Source organism: Prionailurus viverrinus, chromosome B3 (genome assembly GCF_022837055.1).
Source record: "Prionailurus viverrinus isolate Anna chromosome B3, UM_Priviv_1.0, whole genome shotgun sequence".
NCBI lineage: Eukaryota > Metazoa > Chordata > Mammalia > Carnivora > Felidae > Prionailurus > Prionailurus viverrinus.
Genome location: NC_062566.1, coordinates 143,520,583 through 143,542,715, shown reverse-complemented (window position 1 = coordinate 143,542,715; position 22,133 = coordinate 143,520,583). Strand labels below are relative to the sequence as shown.

General features: G+C 40.7%; 2 gene segments (V, D, J or C); both read left to right on the top strand.

Annotated features, from left to right (window-relative positions):
* Positions 1 to 516: 516 nt before the first annotated feature.
* Positions 517 to 22,133, top strand: part of LOC125168505 (immunoglobulin heavy variable 3-23-like) — a gene marked incomplete at its 3' end in the record, with an annotated part of 42,692 nt that continues 21,075 nt past the window's right edge. Inside the window, exons 1-2 of the V gene segment in view lie at positions 517 to 520; positions 1,581 to 1,586.
* LOC125168510 (immunoglobulin heavy variable 1-46-like) lies at positions 10,782 to 11,262 on the top strand. The segment is given in 2 exon segments: positions 10,782 to 10,863; positions 10,949 to 11,262. Coding segments are annotated over 2 exon segments (360 nt in total).

The following is a 22,133-nucleotide window of genomic DNA, read 5'->3' as shown; positions in this document are numbered from 1 at the left end:
TTTTTGTCCACTTATAAGGACATGTTCCCTCCCACACAGGCAAACTTCTCAAGATCTACAGTAAACTCCAATATCAGGGTGTGGGAGCCCACAGCTCTCTCCCAGAGAGGGCTGAAGTCCCTAAGGAAGGCAGAACTGTATTCGAGAAACAGAAAAGACTGTAGGGCCTTCCTTGTGCCTGGTGAGAGGTCCCAAAGGTGAGGGTTTCAGATATCAGATGTGGGATGATGGGAATGGTTGTGACTGCTGGGACTGGCCCAGGCTGAGTCTCCTTGTCCCCAGGGGTCCTGTCCCAGGTGCAGCTGCAGGGTTCACAACCAACTGGTGAGTGCCTTGCACACCCTGAACCTCGCTGGCAGCATCTTGGGGTTCTCCATCTCAACCAGTAATTTCTGGTGGAATTGGATCCACCGACCCCAGCAGAGTGGATGCAGTGGATGGTTCACATACTATCATATATTCTATATCACATACTAGGGTCCAGAGCACAAGAGCCACATGTCCATCAGTTAGGCAGTCTGTTAGGCAAGAGGAAGAGGGATAAAGCAGGTGCTGGCCACACCCTTGGAGGTTCCCCCAGGATTAACAGCCACACAATCAGAACCGCCTCTAAGGGTGAACAGGACAGGCTAGGCCTAGCCACAGAGCTGGCTCTAACACCACAAAGGACTTCTGAGAGCTGAGCATGGGCCCAAAAATTGCAATTTGCCCTTAGGTTACCTAAAAGTCACGAGGGGGCATTCAGGACACCAGGGGTAACTGAGATCTCCTGGGGTGCTCAGGGTAACAGGGAGAGCAGAGGACACAAGGGTTGCTCAGTTCTGCACTAAGCACTCAGACCTCCAGGGGGATGTTCAGGTCTCCATGGGGCAGTGAGGCCACTAGTTGCCACTCAGTTCACCTGGGGGCACTCAGGTCATCAGGAACACACAGGACACCAGGAGCCACGTAGGAAACCTGGGGGTTCACAGGTCTCCAGGGGGCACCTAAGATCTCAGAATTCATATCCGGAACCAGTGTTTCAGGGTCAGGTTTCCTGTGAAGCATCTTTCTCATCATGCCCTGCAAGCTTCATCCTGACCAGTAAACAGTACACACTGTTTCCTAAACCATTTACAAACACAGATGTCTTCTAACATTTAGAGTGAACAGTCATATAGCAGTGCCGACCTTGACAGAGACCAAGCTTGGGGATAAATCAACTCATATACAGACCTGTGCCTCACAAGTACACGGTCCACCATTTAAAATACATGTAAGTGATTTTCAAACGGAGGAGACTGACTCATTCAAGTGATCTAAATTTAATATATTTGAGCAGCTCCTCTCTCCTTTGATTTTCCTTAAGGTTTTCTTTGATGCCCATGAAGAGAGACCATGAGGAAAGACCCTTGTGGTTGTCGCAACCCCACAGCGTCTTCATCAACTCCATGACTTTCTCTCAAGATTCTCAGTATATACACGTTCCTGAGAGAAAAGAGTCGTTTCTACCCCTCACTCCTTTTGTTCTCCATCCAGTTCAGGAAACCAGAGACAACCAGTGGGGAGGCACACCGAGTCAAGTCTTACAAATCGGTCAGCCTGGGGTCCATTCTACTGAAGTAGTTAAGGAATCATCCACTGGATCCACCTGTCTCTGCACCTGCCTCTCCACAGAACATGAGGCCCAGACCTTCCTCACACTCAGCTGGACATAAGTCAACTGTACGGGAGCAGATTAGGAACTCAGTTTAGTGGGTTATTTCTCTGCAGTTTTCCATAGTAGCTACACTATGTTGCTCTCCCATCAAGTGAATTCTACGATTGCCTTTTCTCCACATCCTCAGCAACACTTGAGATGTTCTCCTTGTGTCTGCCTTATTTCATAATAGCCTTACTAACAGGTGTGAGGTGATATCTCAGTGGATCGGGGGTGGAATTCTCTGATGATTAGTGATGATGAACATCAAGTCATATGCTGGATGGACATTTTTTCAACATTAATAGCAAAATCGATATTTACATGCCTGACCCAAATTTTAATCAGGTGATGTGTGTATTGTTATGATTATAATTGTGATTTTTGCTATTGATGTTAGCTAACAATTATAAATGTCTATGCACCGAATATGGTAGCACCCAAATATATAAAATAATTACAAACATAAGCAACCTTATTGATAAGAATGTGATCACTGCAGGGGACTTTAACACCCCACATACAACAATGGATAGATCATCTAGACACAGGATCAATAAAGAAACAAGGGCCCTGATTGATACATTGGATCAGATGGACTTAACAGATATATTTAGAACTCTGCATCCCAAAGCAACAGAATATACTTTCTTCTCGAGTGCACATGGAACATTCTCCAAGATAGATCACATACTGGGTCATAAAACAGCCCTTCCTAAGTACAAAAGAACTCAGATCATACCATGCTCAGTTTCAGACCAAAATGCTATGAAACTTGAAATCAACCACAGGAAAAAGCCTGGAACACTTCCAAAAGCATGGAGGTTAAGAACACCCTACTAAAGAATGAATGGGTCACCCAGGCAATTAGAGAAGAAATTAAAAAATATATGTAAACAAATGAAAATGAAAATACAACACTCCAGGGGGGCCTAGGTGGCTCAGTCGGTTGAGATTCCAACTTCGGCTCAGGTCACAATTTCCCAGCTTGTGAGTCCGAGTCCCACGTCTGGGTCTGTGCTGACAGCTCAGAGTCTGGAGCCTGCTTTAGATTCTGTGCCTCCCTGTCTCTCTGCCCCTAACCCACTCGCATTCTGCCGCTGTCTCCCACAAAAATAAATAAACATTAAAAAAAAAAAAGAAAATACAACAATCCAAATGCTTTGGGATGCAGCAAAGGCAGTCCTGAGAGGAAAATACATTGTAATCCAATCCTATCTCAAGAAACAAGAAAAATCCCAAATACAAAATCTAACAGCACACCTAAAGGAAATAGAAGCAGAACAGCAAGGACACCCTAAACCCAGCAGAAGAAGAGAAATAATAAAGATCAGAGCGGAAATAAACAATATAGAATCTAAAAAACTGAAGAGCATACCAATGAAACCAAGAGTTGGTTTTTTGAAAAAATAAACAAAATTGATAAACCTCTAGCCAGCCTTCTCAATAAGAAAAGGGATAGATAAAAATAGATAAAATCATGAATGAAAATGGAATTGTTACAACCAAACCCTTAGAAATACAAGCAATTCTCAGGGAATACTATGAAAAATTATATGCCAACAAACTGGACAACTTGGAAGAAATGGACAAATTCCTAAGCACCCACACACGGCCAAAACTCAAACAGGAAGAAACAGAAAATTTGAACAGACCCATAACCAGTGAAGAAATTGAATCAGTCATTAAAAATCTCCCAACAAAGAGTCCAGGACCAGATGGTTTCCCTGGGGAATTCTACCAGACATTTAAAGCAGAGATAATACCTCTAGTTCTCAAGCTGTTCCAAAAAATAGAAAGGGAAGGAAAACTTCCAGACTCATTCTATGAAGCCAGTATTACTTTGATTCCTAAACCCGACAAAGACCCTACAACAAAGACAACTACAGCCCAATATCCCTGATGAATATGGATGCAAACATTCTCAATAAGATATTAGCAAATCGAATTCAACAGCATATAAAATGAATTATTCACCATGATCAATGGGTTCATTCCTGGGCTGCAGGCCTGGTTCAACATTCACAAATCAATCAGTGTGATACATCTGATAAATCAGTGTGTTTACATATTGATAAAAGAAAAGATAAGAAGCATAGGATCTTGTCAACTGATGCAGAGAAAGCATTTGACAAAATTCAGCATCCTTTCTTAATAAAAACCCTCAAGACACTCGGGGTAGAAGGAACACACTTGAACATCATAAAAGCCATTTATGGAAACCCCACAGCTAATATCATCCTCAATGGGGAAAAATTGAGATATTTCCACCTGAGATCAGGAACACGACAGGAATGTTCACTCTGACTGCTGTTGTTTACCATAGTGTTGGAAGTTCTAGCATCAGCAATCAGACAACAAAAGGAAATCAAAGGTATCAAAATTGGCAAAGATGAAGTCAGCTTTCACTTATTGCAGATGACATGATACTACACATGGAAAACCCAATAGACTCCACCAAAAGTCTGCTAGAACTGATACATGACATCAGAAAAGTCGCAAGATACAAAAGCAACGTACAGAAATCAGTTACATTCTTATACACTAAAAATGAAGCAACAGAAAGACCAATGAAGAAACTGATCCCATTCACGATGGCACCAAGATTCATAAAATACCTAAGAACAAACCTAACCAAAGATGTAAAAGATCTGTATGCTGAAAACTATAGAAAGCTTATGAAGGAAACTGAAGAAGATGCAAAGAAATGAAAAAACATCCCATGCCCATGGATTGGAAGAAAAATATTGTTAAAATGTCAATACTACCCAAATCAATCTACACAATCGAAATTGCAATCCCAATCAAAATTGCACCAGCATTCTTCTCGAAGCTAGAGCAAGCAATCCTAAAACTTGTATGGAACCACAAAAGACCCAGAATAGCCAAATATTAAAGAAGAAGACCAAAGCGGGAGGCATCCCAATCCCAGACTTTAGCCTCTACTACAAAGCTGTCATCATCAAGACAGCATGGTATTGGCACAAAAACAGACACATAGACCAATGGAATAGAATAGAGACTCCGGAATTGGACCCACAAATGTATGCCCAACTCATCTTTGACAAAGCAGGAAAGAATACCCAATGGAAAAAAGACAGTCTCTTTAACAAATGGTGCTGGGAGAACTGGACAGCAACATGAAGAAGAATTAATCTAGACTGCTTTCTTACACCATTCACAAAAATAAACTCAAAACGGATAAAGGACCTGAATGTAAGACAGGAAACCACCAAAACCCTAGAGGAGAGAGCAGGAAATAACCTCTCTGACTTCAGCCACAGCAAATTCTTACTTGACACATCTCCAGAGGCAAGGTACTCAAGAAGCAAAAATGAACTATTGGGACTTCATGAAGATAAAAAGCTGCACTGCAAAGGAAACAATCAGCGAAATTAAAAGGCAGCCAACGGAATGGGAAAAGATATTTGCAAATGACATATCAGACAAAGGGCTAGTATCCAAAATCTATAAAGAACTCATCAAACTCCACACCTGATAAACAAATAATACAGTGATGAAATGGGCAGAAGACATGAATAGACACTTCTCTAAAGAAGATATCCAATTGGCCAACAGGCACATGAGGAGATGCTCAACGTCACTCCTCATCAGGGAAATACAAATGAAAACCACACTGAGATACCACCTCACGCCAGTCAGAGTGGCCAAAATGAACAAATCAGGAGACTATACATGCTGGAGAGGATGTGGAGAAATGGGAACCCTCTTGCACTGTTGGTGGGAATGCAAACTGGTGCAGCCATTCTGGAAAATAGCGTGGATGTTCCTAAAAAATTAAAAATAGGTCTACCCTATGACCCAGAAATAGCACTGCTAGGAATTTACCCAAAGGATACAGGAGTGCTGATGCATAGGGGCACTTGTACCCCAATGTTTATAGCAGCACTTTGAACAATAGTCAAATTATGCAAAGGGTCTAAATGTCCATCAACTAATGAATGGATAAAGAAATTGTGGTATCTATTCAAAATGGAATACTACCTGACATTCAGAAAGAATGAAATGTGGCCTTTTGTAGCAACGTGGATGGATCTGGAGAGTGTTGTGATGAGTGAAATTAGTCATATGGAGAAAGACAGATACCGTATGTTTTCACTCTTATTTGGATCCTGAGAAACTTGACAGAAGACCATGCGGAAGGGGAAGGAAAAAAAAGTTAGAGAGGGAGGGAGTCAAACCATCAAAGACTTAAAAACTGAATAAACTGAGGGTTGATGGGGGGTGTGAGGGAGGGGAGGGTGGGTGATGGGTATTGAGGAGGGCACCTGTTGGGATGAGCATTGGGTGTTGTATAGAAACCTATTTGACAATAAATTTCATATTTACAAAATAATCTTACTTAATTGTCATTACTATGTTTTTTTAGTTTTATGTAAATTTTTTCAAATTCTATTTTATTTCCATCATTTTACTTTAGTCTACTACAGTATATTCACTTTTTCAAATTATCAAATGATTTCTTTTTTCTTTTATCTTTATTCTTTTTCATTTCTTTACTTTTTTATGAAATACAGAACAAAAAATTCATATTTATTTTTAATTTTTATTAAAAATATTTTTCTTTAATCTTTTCTACTATACTCTTTACTTTTGTGTATATTATTTTCAAATTCTATTTTACTCCCATCTACCCATTTTACTCTACTTCAGTGTATTCATTTTTTCAAATTCTCAAATTATTTACTTTGCACCCTGTTTTTCCGCTAATCTGTCAAACCAATTTCAACACCCTAAAAAAATACACCTAGCATGTAGCATTAATTATTAGATTTGTGTGTGTGTATGTTTAAATTTAATTTTAATATTTTTGTAATTTTACTCTTTTATTTCAATATTTCTACTTCATTAATTCCTTTTCTCTCTTCAAAATGACAAAACGGAGGAATTCGCCCCAAAAGATCGACCATGAAGAAACGACAGCCAGGGATTTAACCAACACAGGTACAAGCAAGATGTCTGAACCAGAATTTAGAATCACGATAATAAGAATACTAGCTGGAGTCAAAAATAGATTAGAATCCCTTTCTGAAGAGATAAAAGAAGTAAAAAAATAGCCAGAATGAAATTTAAAATACTATACCTGAACTGCAATCACGGATGGATGCAGCTGTGGTAAGGATGGATGAGGCAGAACAGAGAAGCAGCGATATAGAAGACAAAATTATAGAAAATAATGAAGCAGAAAAAAAGAGGGAGATTAAGGCAAAAGAGCATGATTTAAGAATTAGAGAAATCAGTGACTCATTAAAAAGGAACATCAGAATCATAGGGTTCCCAGAGGAGGAAGAAAGAGAAATAGGGGTAGAAGGGTTATGTGAGCCGATCATAGCAGAAAACTTTCCTAACCTGAGGAAAGACACAGACATCAAAATCCAGGAAGCACAGAGGACCCCCATTAGATTCAACAAAAACTGGCCAGCAACAAGGCATATCATAGTCAAATTCACAAAATACTCAGGCAGGGAGAGAATCATGAAAGCAGCAAGGAAAAAAAGTCCCTAACATAAGGGTAAGACAGATCAGGTTTGCAACAGACCTATCCACAGAATCTTGGCAGGCCAGAAAGGAGTGGCGGAGTCTATTCAGTGTGCTGAATAAGAAAAGTATGCAGACAAGAATTCTTTATCCAAGAAGGCTGTCATTCAAAATAGGAGAGATCAAAGTTTCCCAGACAAACAAAAATTAAAAGAGTTTTTGACCACTAAACCAGCCCAGCAAAAAATTTTAAGGGGGACTCTCTGAGGGGACTAAAAATGAAATATATGTGTGTGTGTGTGTGTGTGTGTGTGTGTGTGTGTGTGTGTGTGTATCAAAAGCAAGAAAGATTAGAAAGGACCAGAGAACACCATCAGAAACTCCAGCTCTACAAGCATCATCATGGCAATAAACTCATATCTTTCAGTACTCACTCTAAACCTCAGTGGACTCAATGCCCCAATCAAAAGACATAGGGTAACGGAATGGATAAGAAAACAAGATCCATCTATATGCTGTTCACAAGAGACCCACTTTAGACCTAAAGACACCTTCAGATTGAACATAAAGGGATGGAGAACCATCTATCATGCTAATGGTCAACAAAAGAAAGCCCGAGTACCCATACTTATATCAGACAATCTAGACTTAAAAATACGGTATCAAGAGATGCAAAAGGGCATTATATCATGATCAAGGGGTCTATAGATGAAGAAGACCTAATAATCGTAAACATTTATGCGCCAAATGGGAGAGCACACAAATATATAAATCAATTAATCACAAACATAAAGAAACTCACTGATAGTAATACCATAATATTAGGAGACTTCAACACCCCACTCACAGCAATGGAGAGATCGTGTCAACAAAAAATCGACAAGGAAAGAATGATTTAAATGACACCCTGGACCAGATGGACTCAGCAGATATATTCAGAACATTTCATCCTAAAGCAGCAGAATATGCATTCTTCTCCAGTGCACATGCAACATTCTCCAGAATAGACCATATACTGGGACACAAATCAGCCCTAAGTAAGTAAAAAGTACAAAAAGTACAAAAAGATCGAGATCATACTGTGCATATTTTCAGATCACAATGCTATGAAACTCGAAATCAACCACAAGAAAAAATTTGGAAAGTTAAAAAATACCTGGAGACTAAAGAACATCCTACTAAAGAATGAATGGGCTAAGCAAGCAGTTAAGAGGAAATTAAAAAGTATATGGAAGTCGATTAAAATGATAACACCACAACCCAAAACCTCTGGGACGCAGCAAAGGTGGTCATAAGATGAAAGTATATAGCATTCCAGGCATTTCTAAAGAAGGAAGAAAGATCTCAGATACACAACCTAACCTTACACCTTAAGGAGCTGGAAAAAGAACAGCAAATAGAACCCAAAACCAGCAGAAGACAGGAAATAATAAAGATTACAAAAGAAATTAATGCTATCGAAACCAAAAAAACAGTAGACCAAATCAATGAAACCGGAAGCAGGTTCTTTGAAAGAATGAACAAAATTGATAAACCACTAGCCAGTTTGAACAAAAAGAAAAAGGAAAGGATGCAAATAAGTAAAATCAAGAATGACAGATCACAACCAACACAACAGAAATAAAAAAAATAGTAAGAGAATATTATGAGCAATTATATGCCAATAAAATGGGTAATCTGGAAGAAATGGGCAAATTCCTAGAAACATACACACTACCAAACTGAAACAGGAAGAACTATAAAAATTTGAACAGACACATAACCAGTAAGGAAATAGTATTAGTAGTCAAAAATCTGTCAAAAACAAGAGTCCAGGGCCAGATGGCTTTCCAGGGGATTCTACCAAACATTTAAGGAAGGGTTAACACCTCTTCTCTTGAAGCTGTTCCAAAATATAGAAACGGAAGGAAAACTTCCAGACTCTTTCTGAAGCCAGAATTACCTTGATTCTAAAAGCAGACAGAGACCACACTAAAAAGGAGAACTATAGACCAATTTCCCTGCTGAACATGGATGCAAAAATCCTCAACAAGATATTAGCCTACCGGATCCTACAATACATTAAAAAAATTATACACCAAGACCAAGTGGGATTTATACCTGGGATGCAGGGCTGGTTCAATATCTGCATAACAATTAACGTGATTCATCACATCAATAAAAGAAAGGACAAGAACCATATGATCCTCTCCATAGATGAAGAGAAAGCATTCGACAAAATACAGCATCCTTTCTTGATTAAAACCCTGAAGAAAGTAGGGATAGAAGGAGCATACCTCGAGATCACAAAAGCCATATATGAATGACCCAACACTAATATCATCCTCAATGGGGAAAAACTGAGAGCTTTAATGTGCTTAGTGTTACTACAATAGTGAAGAACTAAGGTTTCTCTGCACAGCATTCTGGGGCCTAAATTCCTTTTTCTGGTGCTAAGGAAAGTTCTCCCTTCCTGGTACAAAAAGGGTGTATTTCACATAGGAGATTTATATTCTGTTTAGGGAACAAAGGATGGTCAGTGCGTCTCTGCACTGGCTGTTTCTCAACGTTTATTTATTTTGGGGATAGTTTTGGGACAGAGAGATACAGAGCATGAATGGGGGAGGGGCAGAGAGAGAGGGAGACACAGAATTGGAAACAGGCTCCAGGCTCTGAAACATCAGCCCAGAGCCTGACGCGGGGCTCGAACTCACAGACCACGAGATCCTGACCTGGCTGACGTCGGACGCTTAACCGACTGCGCCACCCAGGCGCCCCTTTTTAAATTTTTTTTTCAACGTTTATTTATTTTTGGGTGCACTGGCTGTTTCTCAAGCAGGTTTCATTCCAGTGGCATATTTAGGGTGGCATATTCTGCTCCCCTCCACCATGTAATGCTGGAGTAGAGACACTGGAATAAATGTCCTGTGAGTCTCGACAGGAACCTCCCTGCAGGGCTGGGCCTAGACGGCAGGGCTTTTCAGTACTACCCAGCACCAGGCTGATACCCCAGGTGAGTAGGTGCACAAGGGGTGAGGAAGGCTTTCCTGTCAGAAGCCAGTGTTTCCTTTTCCTGAAAGCAATCTAAAATATCAGTAGATGAGGGATGCTAAAGGGTGTTTAAATATCCTGTTCCATCAGAGCATTTAATGAACTCAGGCAGTGAGAAGACACTTGAAGAGGCTGCTAGTCCAGGGCTTTTAGATATCTTCATCTAAGAGATGGAAACCAGGATGCATTTATTACCCCATTTTGTGCAGCAGTTTGGAGTCACGCTTATCCAGGAATAAGACGTTCAGATATCAGAGCCAACAACAGGTTCAGGTGGCCTCTGCCTCATTCAACACTGGTCCACAATGGGGAGAATTTCCTGTAAGGTCTTATCACTCAGTGGCAGAAGCTCAGTCTGCACACAGTTCAGGAACCTGGCCAAGGACCCATGCCCTCAAACAAGGATTAGACTGGTGCTCTCTGAGTCCCAATGTACACGGTCTCTGGGACTGTCTCCAGATGGTTCTGGTCCTGTGTATGAAATACTCTGTCTCATGACTATGCAAATAGTCCTAAGAGCACCAGGTTAAGTATGGGTGTGTCTGTGCCCTGAGAGCATCACCGTACAACGCCATCCTCTACCGGAGACCCTGAGACACATCCCCTCACAATGGACTGGAGCTGGAGAATCCTCTACCTGGTGGCAGTGGCTACAGGCAAGGGCCACCCAAGTCCCTGGACACAGGAGAGGACCAGGAACAGTCAACATTGATTTCATCCACTCTTGTCCCCTCTCTACAGGTGTGCACTCCCAGGTTTTGCTGGTGCAGTCTGGGGCTGAAGTGAGGAAGCCTGAGGCATCAGTGAATATCTTCTGCAAAGCATCTGGATACAGCTTCACTGATTACTATATGTACTGGGTGCGACAGGCTCCTGCACTAGGGTTTGAGTGGATGGGAAGCATTGACCCTGAAGATGGTTCTACAAGCTATGCACAGAAGTTCCAGGGAAGACTCACCCTGACAGCAGACACATCCACAAACACAGCCTACATGGAGCTGAGCAGTCTGAGGTCTACAGACACGGCCGTGTATTACTGTGCAAGGACACAGTGAGGGGTTGTCAGTGTGAGCCCAGTCACAAACCGCCCTGTGGAAGAAGATCAGGACCACCAGGGGGTGCACACTATGCACCATTCTGTTTGTGTTCCCAGGAGCAGGTGCAAGTAGGCGTTGATGAAAGGTTTTGTGCCGTGGCCTGGGGCTTCCTCTCCATACAGCAGTTTCCCCCAGGAAGCCTCTCTGGACACATGATTCTGTGCTTACCTACTTGGGTCTGGTTTACAAAGTTTGCTTTACCAGGAAAACTATAATTACATGAACAAGAGATAGAGTCTCTTACAATTGGTTACCCTTGTACTAAATATCAATGGTTTACACGTATCCTGATGCACATCAACTGAACATTTCCAGGAGTCCCAGGAGCGCTCACTTTGCATCTAGGACCACAGGACCCCATAGCTCCTCGTAATCCTCACCCTGCTCTTGTCCCAGTCAAACACCATGACACCTCATTGATGTCACTTTGCTTCTCAGAACTTTATATGTGTTACAGTTTTCTTCAAATACTTGAAACTACAAGAGAAAAAGCATCTACGTGTATTAGTCAGGATACTCCTGAGGGACAGAACACATAGCACATTGGCTTACATTACTAAATAGGCTGAGAAGTCCCATGATATACTATCACATGCTGGATACCCAGTAAGGTCAGTGGTGTAATTCTCATCTGATTCCAAACTAGTGTCAAGTCTGAGAACGGGGGACCTGATGGTTTAACTTTCACTCCAAGGGCAAGAGGAAGTCAATGTTACAGCTCAAGCAGGCACACAAGAAGTAAAAATGAGAGAATTTGCTTCACTTTTATTTTTATTCTATTCATAACCTTAAAGGATTGGGTTATGCCCACTTCCCAAGACACCAAACGCAAGAACACAGTGCACACAGCACTCACCACAAACCCTTCCTGAAGCGCCAGTCTCCGCACAGCATATGAACTCTTCTTAATGTAGCCATTACTCTCAGAAGCTGAAAACATAACAGGTTTTCTAAAACACAGAAGAAGACAGAGACCTAGACAATATGAGAATATGGAGGAATCCATCCCCAAAGAGAGAACAAGAAAGGATCATATCCAGGGATCTAATCAAAACAGATATAAGGAATAGGCTTAAAACAACAATAGTAAGGATAATGGATGGGCTTGAGAACGGCATAGAAGACATCAAGGATATGCATACCACAGAGGTAAAAGACATAAAAGCTGGTCACCGGTGAAATTTAAAAATGCTATGAAAGAGACATGATGCTTACTGCATATAATAATGGGTGGAAGCAGCAGAGGAATGACTAAGTGATATAGAAGATAAAATTGTGGAAAATAAGGAATCAGAAAAGAGAGGGTAAACTAACTTCTTGGGTAATGGATGTAGACTTAGAGAACTCAGCCACTCTGTACAGTGTAGTAAAATTCCTTTCATAGGAGTCCAAAAAGAAGAGAGGGAAAAAGGGACAGAAGGTATATTTGTGCAAATTGTAGATGAAAGTTGCCCTAACCCAAGGAAGGAAATGAACATCCAAATCCGGAAGGCACAGAGAACTCCTATCAAAATCAACAAAAGCAGGCCATTACCAAGATAAATCAGAGAAAATTGACATAATATAGAGATAAAGGAAAAATCCTAAAAGCAGCAAGAGAAAAGAAGTCCCTAAGAAGGGAAGGCAAATAAGGTTAGTTCCCTTCACAGAAACTTACCAAGAGAGAAGGGAGTGTCATCATACATTCAATGTGCTGAATGGGAAAAAAATAGGCAGGCAAGAATACTTTATCCAGGAAGTTTGTCATTGAGAAGAAGAAGAGATAAAGAGCTTCCCAGACAAACAAAATCTAAAGGAGTCTGTGACCCCTAATCCAACCCTGCAAGAAATACTAAAGGGGACTCTTTGAGTGGGAAAGAACCACCAAAAGCAACAAACACTAGAAAGGAACAGAGAAAATCTCCAGAAAAAAAATTACATTACAGAAACATTGTGATAACAATTACACTAATATCATATCTTTCAGTAATCACTGTGAATGTAAACGAACTAAAAAGTCCAGTCAAAAGACACAGGGTATCAGAATGGATTAAAAAAACAAGATCCTGAGGCGCCTGGGTGGCGCAGTCGGTTAAGCGTCCGACTTCAGCCAGGTCACGATCTCACGGTCCGTGAGTTCGAGCCCCGCGTCGGGCTCTGGACTGATGGCTCAGAGCCTGGAGCCTGTTTCCGATTCTGTGTCTCCCTCTCTCTCTGCCCCTCCCCCGTTCATGCTCTGCCTCTCTCTGTCCCAAAAATAAATAAACGTAAAAAAAAAACCAATACAAGATCCATGTATATTCTGCCTGTAAAAGCCTCCTTTGAGACCTAGAGATACCTGTTGATTGAAAGTGAGGGGTTGCAGAACAATTTATCATGCTACTGGACATAAAAAGAAAGCTGTAGTACCATATTCATATCAGGCAACCTAGATTTAAAATACAAAGACTGCAAAAAGAGATGAAGACAGGCATTATATCATAAAATGGTCTATCCAACAAGAAGCACTAACAACTGTAAATATTTATGACCACAAATTGGGGCACGGAAATATGTAAAGCAATTAATGACATAAAAAATCTCATTGATAATAATACACTAGTAGTAGGGGACTTTCACCCCCCACTTACAACACTGAACAGATCATGTGAGAAGAAAATCAAGAAGGAAACAATGGCTTTGAATGACATACATCCAGATGGACTTAACAGATATATTCAAAACATTCCATCTTAAAGCAGCAGAATACATTCTTGTCGCGTGCACATGGAACACTCTCCACAATAGATCACACACTGGGTCATAAATCATCCCCTACAAGTACAAAGATTGAGACTATGGCATGCATATTTTCAGATCAGAACACTATGAAACTTGGAGTCAACCACAGGGAAAAATTTGGAAACACCGCTAATAGTTGGAGTAAAAGACCATCGTATTGAAGAATAAAGCGGTTAACCAGGAAACTAAAGAAGAAATAAAAATACATGGAAGCAAATGAAAATGTTAGCGTTGACAGTCCAAATCCTGTGGGATGCAGCAAAAGCAGATTTAAGATGGAAGTATATAGCAGTACAGGCCTAACACAATAAAAATAAAATTTTAAACACACAACCACTTTACACCTAAAGAAGCTAGAAAAGGAAGAGCAAAGGAAGCCTAAAGTCAGACGAGGAGGGTAAACAATCATAGAGTACCTATAAATGGCACAGAAAGAAACAAAAACAGTGGAACAGATCAACAAAACTTTTAGGTTGCTTTTTGAAAGAATGAATAAAATTGAACTTCCTGGACCAGATTATTCAAACAGAAAAGAAAAAGGACCGAAAGAGACAAAATAATGAATTTCATGGGACAGATCACAACCAACACCAGAAATACAATCAATTATAAGAGAATATTATGAAAAACTATATACCAACCAATTAGGCCATCTGGAAGAAATGAATAAATTCCCAGAAACATGTAAACTACCAAAATTTCAACAGGAAGAATTAGAAAAGGAGAATTACAGACCAATTGCCCAGGTGAACACGGATGCAAAAATTATCAACAACATACTTACAACTTGAATCCAACAGTACATTAAAAGAATCATTTACCAGGATGAAGTCGGATTTATTCCTGGGGTGCAAGGATGGATCAATATTAACAATCAATCAAAGTTATACACCATATCAATAATAGTATAAGACCCAAATGATCCTTTCAATAAATGCAGAGAATCATTTGATAAACTACACTATCTTTTCTTGATAAAAACCATCAAGCAAGTAAAGATAGATGGAAAATTCTTCAACAACATGAAGGCCATATATAGAACACGCACTGTTAACATCATCCTCAATGGGGAAACACTGAGAGCTCTTCACATATGTTCAGGAACATGACAGGGATATCCACTGTCACTACTTTTGTTCAACGTAGTACTAGAAGGCTTAGCCTCTGCAATCAAACAATGAAAAGAAATAAAACGCATAGACATTTGAAAGGAATAAGTCAAACTTTCACTCTTTGCAGATTACATGATACTCTATGTGGAAAATCCAAAAGATTCCACCAAAAGACTTCTAGGACGGAGACAAAACTCAGAAAATTTGTAGGAATCAAAGACAACATCAAGTTATTGGCACTATATACATACACCAAAAATGAAGCAGAAAAGAGAGGCTTTAAGGAATCAGTCCCATTTACAATCGCACCAAAAATCATAGCATACCTAGGAATAAACCTAACCAAAGATGTTAGAGATCTGTATGCTAAAAACTATAGAAAGCATATGAAGCAAATTACACAAGACACAAAGGAAGAGCATTCCATGGTCATGGATTGGGAAACAAATATTGTTAAAATATCAACACTACCCAAAGCAATCTACACATTCAATGTGATCCTTACCAAAATAACACCAACATTCTTCACAGAAAAAGAACAAAGAATTTTAACATTTGTATAAAACCAGAAAACACCGAATAGGCAGAGCAATGTTGAAAAAGAAATCCAAAGCTGGAGGCATCACACTTCTAGAGTTCAAGTTGTATTACGAAGCTGTAATCATCGAGAAAGCATGGTACTGGCACAAAAATAGACACATACATGAATGGGACAGAATAGAGAACCAGATTTGCTGAACTTTCTGTTCAGCAATGGTGCTGGGAAAACTGGATAGTAACATGAGGAAGACTGAATCTGGAACGCTTTCCTACAGCAAACACAAAAATATATTCAAAATGGATGAAAAACCTAAATGTAAGACCAAAAAGCATCAACATCTATAAGAGAAAACAGGCAGAAACCTCTTTGACCTCGACCTCGGCAACTTCTTAATAGACATGCCTCTAGAGGCAAGGAAAACAAAAGCAAAAAATGAACTATTGGGACCTCATCAAGATAAAAAGCTTCTGCACACTGAAGGAAACAACAACACTAAGTGGCAACTGACAGAGGAGTGAAGATATTTGAAAATGACATATGTGGTAAAAGTTAGTATCCAAAATCTATAAGAACTTAACAACACAGAAGAACAAATATCCAGTGAATGGTCAAAAACATGAGCAGACACTTTTCCAAAGAAAACATCTGGATGGCTAAGAGACACATGAAAAGATGCTCAACATCACTCATCATTGGGGAGAAACAATTCACAATCATGATAAGTTACCACCTCACACCTGTCAGAATGGCTAAAATGAACAATTCAGGAAACAACAGATATTGGCAAGGATGTGGAGACAGAGGAACCTTCCTATACTCTTGGTGGGAATGCAAAGTGGTGTGACCACACTGGGGAAGAGTTTAAAAAGTTAAAATAGAATTACCTTATGTCCCACCAATTTCTCTACAAGGTATTTACACAAAGGACACAAAAATTCCGATTCAAATAGCTAAACAGGTGATGGAGATTATGAAGGTCACTTGTTGTGATGCGCACAGGGTGTTAACGTATGTGATTAATCACTAAATTTTATTCCCAAAACTAAAACTACACTACATGTTAATTAACAAAGATGTAAATAAATAAAATCTTCAGACATTAAAAAACAGGGGAAAAAAAGGAAGGGGACAAATTTTGTTACAAATGGTCATAACCAATGGGATCTAGGGCAGTGAGTCTAACTACTTGCATTTACCCATTTTATCCCTAACTGGTAGTGGACATTAATTAACAAACATACTCAGGATTCCCAATGTTGGTGCCACATTGGTGCCCAATGTTGGTGAGTTGGAATTCAAACCCCAGCTGCCCTTCCCAGCTCCTCTGTGACCACATCTCATGGGCAGTCTGTCTAGACAGCTGGCATCTATGTATTGCCTGTGGGTAGATGTCCTTGCTCCTGGAGCAGGCCCATTCACCCAGGTCTGTTGGATACTTAAGAAGCACAGATGAGTGTCACCTGGCATTCCTTGTCCTTCCCATTCCTCACTAGGGAACAAGTTCAGCCTTGAGGATGCATGTTTACCATGTGCTGTTCCACTGGTCTACACCACCTGACACCATCCATGTATTCCAGTACTTGGTTCTGAAGGGAATTTCCAAACAGATGACAATTTCACTAGTGATTTACACCAAAAAATAATTGGATCCAAGTGAGGGCACAATATTGGATTTTAGCTGCATGTTAAGGGGAACTTTGCTTTCATTCTTAGAAGACAGAGAAGAGGTTTACACCAGAGACAAGGTCACAAGGACGGATCCTCCCAGAACCAGCAGTGGACCATCGCCTTACTGAGAGAGGGTACATTTCACATACAATAGAGGCTGTGAATGTATAACAACTGGAGGGAGTGACCTCAGAGGGTGGAGGGGCCACAGGGGTGGCCGGAACTTCTCTTTACCCTCAGGTGAGGGATCTCCCGAGTTATGTCACTTGTCTACAACACACTCAGATTTGAGGGTGGCTGTGGTTCTGGTCTTATATCCCAGAGCCCAGTTTGTAGGGCTGCCCCTGACCTCCACTGGCTAGTTTCCAACATCGTACGATCAAGGCTGCAGAAAACAGGATGCATGTCAAGCCCAGAAGTCCTCTCTCAATGGCAATGACTCCTTTATGTGTCTTTCTTGTTGTTATCTGTTTTTCTTCATGTTTATTTCCTTACTGTTTCTCTTCACCTCAGAGAATTTTGGGGACATCCATGTATATCCACCTGGGTTCCGTTAGACACTCAGACCCAGAGGGAGACATGGACTTCATGCAAGAAAGTGTCTGTGCCTGGTGATGAGGGGTTTCATCCCACAATTCTCAAGGTATTCCCTCCCACAGATGTGCTGTCTTCAGGACCCACTCATCTTCAGTTCCGAGATGGACATTTGGTGACTGCCCATCTGTGTCCTGCACTCCATCCCCAGACTCATACACATGGCAGTAATATCAATGTCTCAAAATTAATCTCATGTGACAAGTCCTTTTGGCCACATAAGTTATTCTACACAGGTTCAAGAATGACATAGATGACCACAGTCCACACTGATGTCAGGGAAAGTTCACCTCCATCCCACATGACACTCACATTACCACACCCCCAAATCCTCCACCATGTCAAATCATTAAATATTAAGTCAAGTCCAAAACGTACCTAATTTCACTACCTCTAAAACCCCAAATAACCATGTAGCTTGGGTAGGGTGAGACTGTGGTACCTTCCATCTGGGGGTGAAAATCTCTCCATCAGCCGACCTGCATTTCTAGAAAATCATTGTTGTTCTTCTGAATGCTTCTGCATGGTAACCATAACATAACAGGTACTGACATTCCTATGCCAGAAGAAATACAGTGTAATTTAGAAGTGCATCACCAACAAGAAACAATTTGATTATCAATCTGGGGAAACCCGTTAGGTTCAAAGACAGAATGCTCTGAATCTCAGACTCCAACTTGTCTCTGGGATTGACACTTCCTTTTTTCTTAAAGGTGGTACATGTCTGAAGCTGAGCACATTTATCCCAGTTTCATGAAAGTAGAATTTCTGAGCCCAAAAATCTTCTTTGGTTCTCTCGATTATCAAATGAAAAGTTCTTCTGACTCTTGCCAGCTGATAACTATTCAAGATTGTTCCTCACCAATGTTTAAAGGAAATATAACTTATATTCCAGGTAAGGAGCATAGAGAGGGGTTCAAAGATGAGAAGTATGTAGGAGGAGACATCCTGTGAACAGAATGGTCTGCAGTGCTCAGGATGGAAGGGTCTCACCCTTGCATGTTGCATAAATGGGGAGGGGAATAAAGGAGTCACTGTATCTCTGCAGGGGTCTGTGAAACAACAGGAGCACGGGGACCACCGGGGGCAATCACAACCACCAGGGGGAACTCAGAGACCAGGGAGCTCATGATCCAGGACAAGAGATTGGTTGAGGACTGGTCTCCTCTCAAGGGCTTTCAGATCCAGGCTCTGCACACTTATTCTGACACGAACACAGCAAAGAGTTTGTAAAAGCTGTGGAACAAGTGGAACAAGTGTCCTCCCTGTTTAAATAAACCATGATAATGGGAATACACAAATTTTCCCAGGGTCAGACACTGGGATAAATACATCTTTGATCATTGTCACATTAACAAGAGTTTAGAAGAATAATGATCTCCATTCCATAGATGAAGAAATATTTTTAATTAACATCATCCTTCCTGATCTCAGGTGTTTTGCCTTCAACATATTTTAATAAAATTCAACCATTTTAACGTTATTGAGGCTTTCTTTTTTTAATGTTTATTTATTTTTGAGAGAGAGAGAGACAGACTACGAGCGGGCAAGGGGAAGAGAGAGAGAGGAGACACAGTATCAGAATATGAAGCAGTCTCCAGGCTCTGAGCTGTCAGCACAGAGCACGACACAAGGCTCAGACTCATAAACTGTGAGACCATGACCTGAGTCAAAATCGGACACTTAACCAACTGAGCCACCCAGAGGCTCCATATTGAGGGTTTCCATTGATGTCCACATAGAGTTCATGTGTAAATGACCCCTTGTGTTTGTAGAAAACCCCTGGCATCTCCATCAGCTCTGTGAGTCTCTGTCGAGGCTTCTCACTCTCTCCAATTTGTGACACAATAGACCTGGCTTCCATCCATCACTCTCCTGGGACTTCTAGAAGGTCAGGAACCTGCAAACCTCACTGGGATGTCTAGCCTTGTCCTGCATGCGGTTCAGGAGGCAGGTAGGCCCCCTGATGGGGAGCACAGGTTCAGATACTGGGACTACTCTCACCTCATACATGCTCTTGGACACTCACACACTCTGTCTCTGCTGCAGTGTATCTGTTAACCATTACAATGGTGGTATACGGATTCTTACCTCAAGTGTTTGGGTGCATATGTGAAAATAAGGATTATCATGGGTACTATAATCACTGCAGCAAAATCACAAATTAATAAATCACAATGTCCTGAAAGATATTGTGACACCAAACACTTCCCCATCCCTGACACCTGCCAAGGGTCACTGGCTTCTTGAGGATTCTACTGCAAAATCTGCTATATTGTCAAAGGACATCTGTATGCTGATTAAACCCTCCATCCCTGAAACTGTAGCTGGGAGAAGAGCCCCAGCCCACAAGTGTTCACATTCAGTGATCAGAACAGAACACAGACATCTCACCATGGATTTTGGGTTCACTTTGGTTTTCCTTGGTTCTATTTTAAACAGTAATTCATGGTGAACAAGAAACACTGACTATGTTAGTGGATATGAGTGAGAGAAACAGTGGATGTGTGCCAGTTTCCGGACTTGTATCTGTAGATGTCTTGTGTGACGTACAGCTGGTGGAGTCTGGGGGAGACCTGAGAAGCCTGGCAGGGGAGGGGGTCCCTGAGACTCTCCTGCGCAGTCTCTAGATTCACCTTCAGTAGCTAATTGATGAGGTGGGTCTGCCAGACTCCAGGGAAGGGGCTGAATGGGGGTCTACATACCCGTATGGTATAAGATAAGGACCAAATGTCCTTATTTTACTCACTGGAATTCAAAACCATTTGTGAAAGAGGCCATTTTTTCCCTAATTTTAATTCTATGAAATCTCATGGAGGATTTGCTAACTGCATCCAGACACATTTCACTCTGGTCTCGGTAATCTGCTCCACTGGTCTGTGTGTCTGACTCTGTACCAGCAGCACAGTGTTATAGACAATGTACCTCTGCAGTACACTTAGAAAGAAGGATGTGTGCTGTCTCCAGGTTTGTTCTTCTTTCTCAGGATTGTTTTCTCACTTCTCTGTGCTTTGTGGTACCATATAAATAAGAATTTCCCAGATACATTCATTGGCATTTTTATTAACTCAACTAATATTAGAAATTCTTAGAACAGATAAAAGGAATAAAAAGTGTAATAATACAAAAAATTAACAAATTGAAATGGATATCTGGAAAGCTAAATGCAATTGAAAAAGCATCTCTACTAGGAAAATAGGTAAAACTCAAACAGATACAATCAGAATTAAGGAGGCGACATAACTGATACCAAAGAAGTGGAAAACAATAACAGAAAATGCCTAGCTAATTATAGGCCCATTATTAGATAACAAAGGGCAACTAGGCAATTTCCAGAGACAAACAATCCGCAAGACTGTACTTGAAGAAATAGAAAATTAACAGAATGAAAACAAATAAAATTCAATCTATACTCTAATCATACACAGCCCCAAAAGAAAAAAGTCTGCTTAGTAACACAGGGCTTTATCTATGAATTATATCAAAATATAAAAGAGACTTAATGACAATACCTCTCAGACTCTTACCAAAAACTGAAAAGAAAGGAATATGCCCCAATTCATCTACAAGACCAACCTTACTATGCTGCAAAATTGAAAGACACCGTAAGAAGAGAAACTAAAGGCCAATATCTCAGATGGACATACATGCAAAACTCCTAGTATAGTGAATGCAACAGCACAATGAAAGGGTCATAGGTGACAATGCAGTCACATCTGTTGATCATCTATATCATCATCTATTGATACATATAAAACTAGACAAAATTCAACAAATTGTCATTAGTAAAAAATGTCAGCAACTGAGGGAAAGAAAGAAAGAAGCTCCACAAAATCGTGGCCATGGATGAAAATCCCACACCTGACAGCATATTTAACAGTGAAAAACTGAATCTTTTCCTGTCACGTTAGGAGCCGGGCAAGGATGCTCATTCCCTACATAGGTATTCCACATGGTAACACGAAGACCAGTAAAATATGGCACCCAATGTATGTCATCTTGTCACATTGCTTATTTGGAGGAAAGTCACTTGAGTAACAGCTAGTCTAAGGAAACTGTGACCCTTCTTTGTCCCCCTGAGAGCAGGAAATCAATCTCTCCTGGGAAACTTCTTCCCCTCTACCAGAATGGAAGAACCATCCTTAGCACCAGAA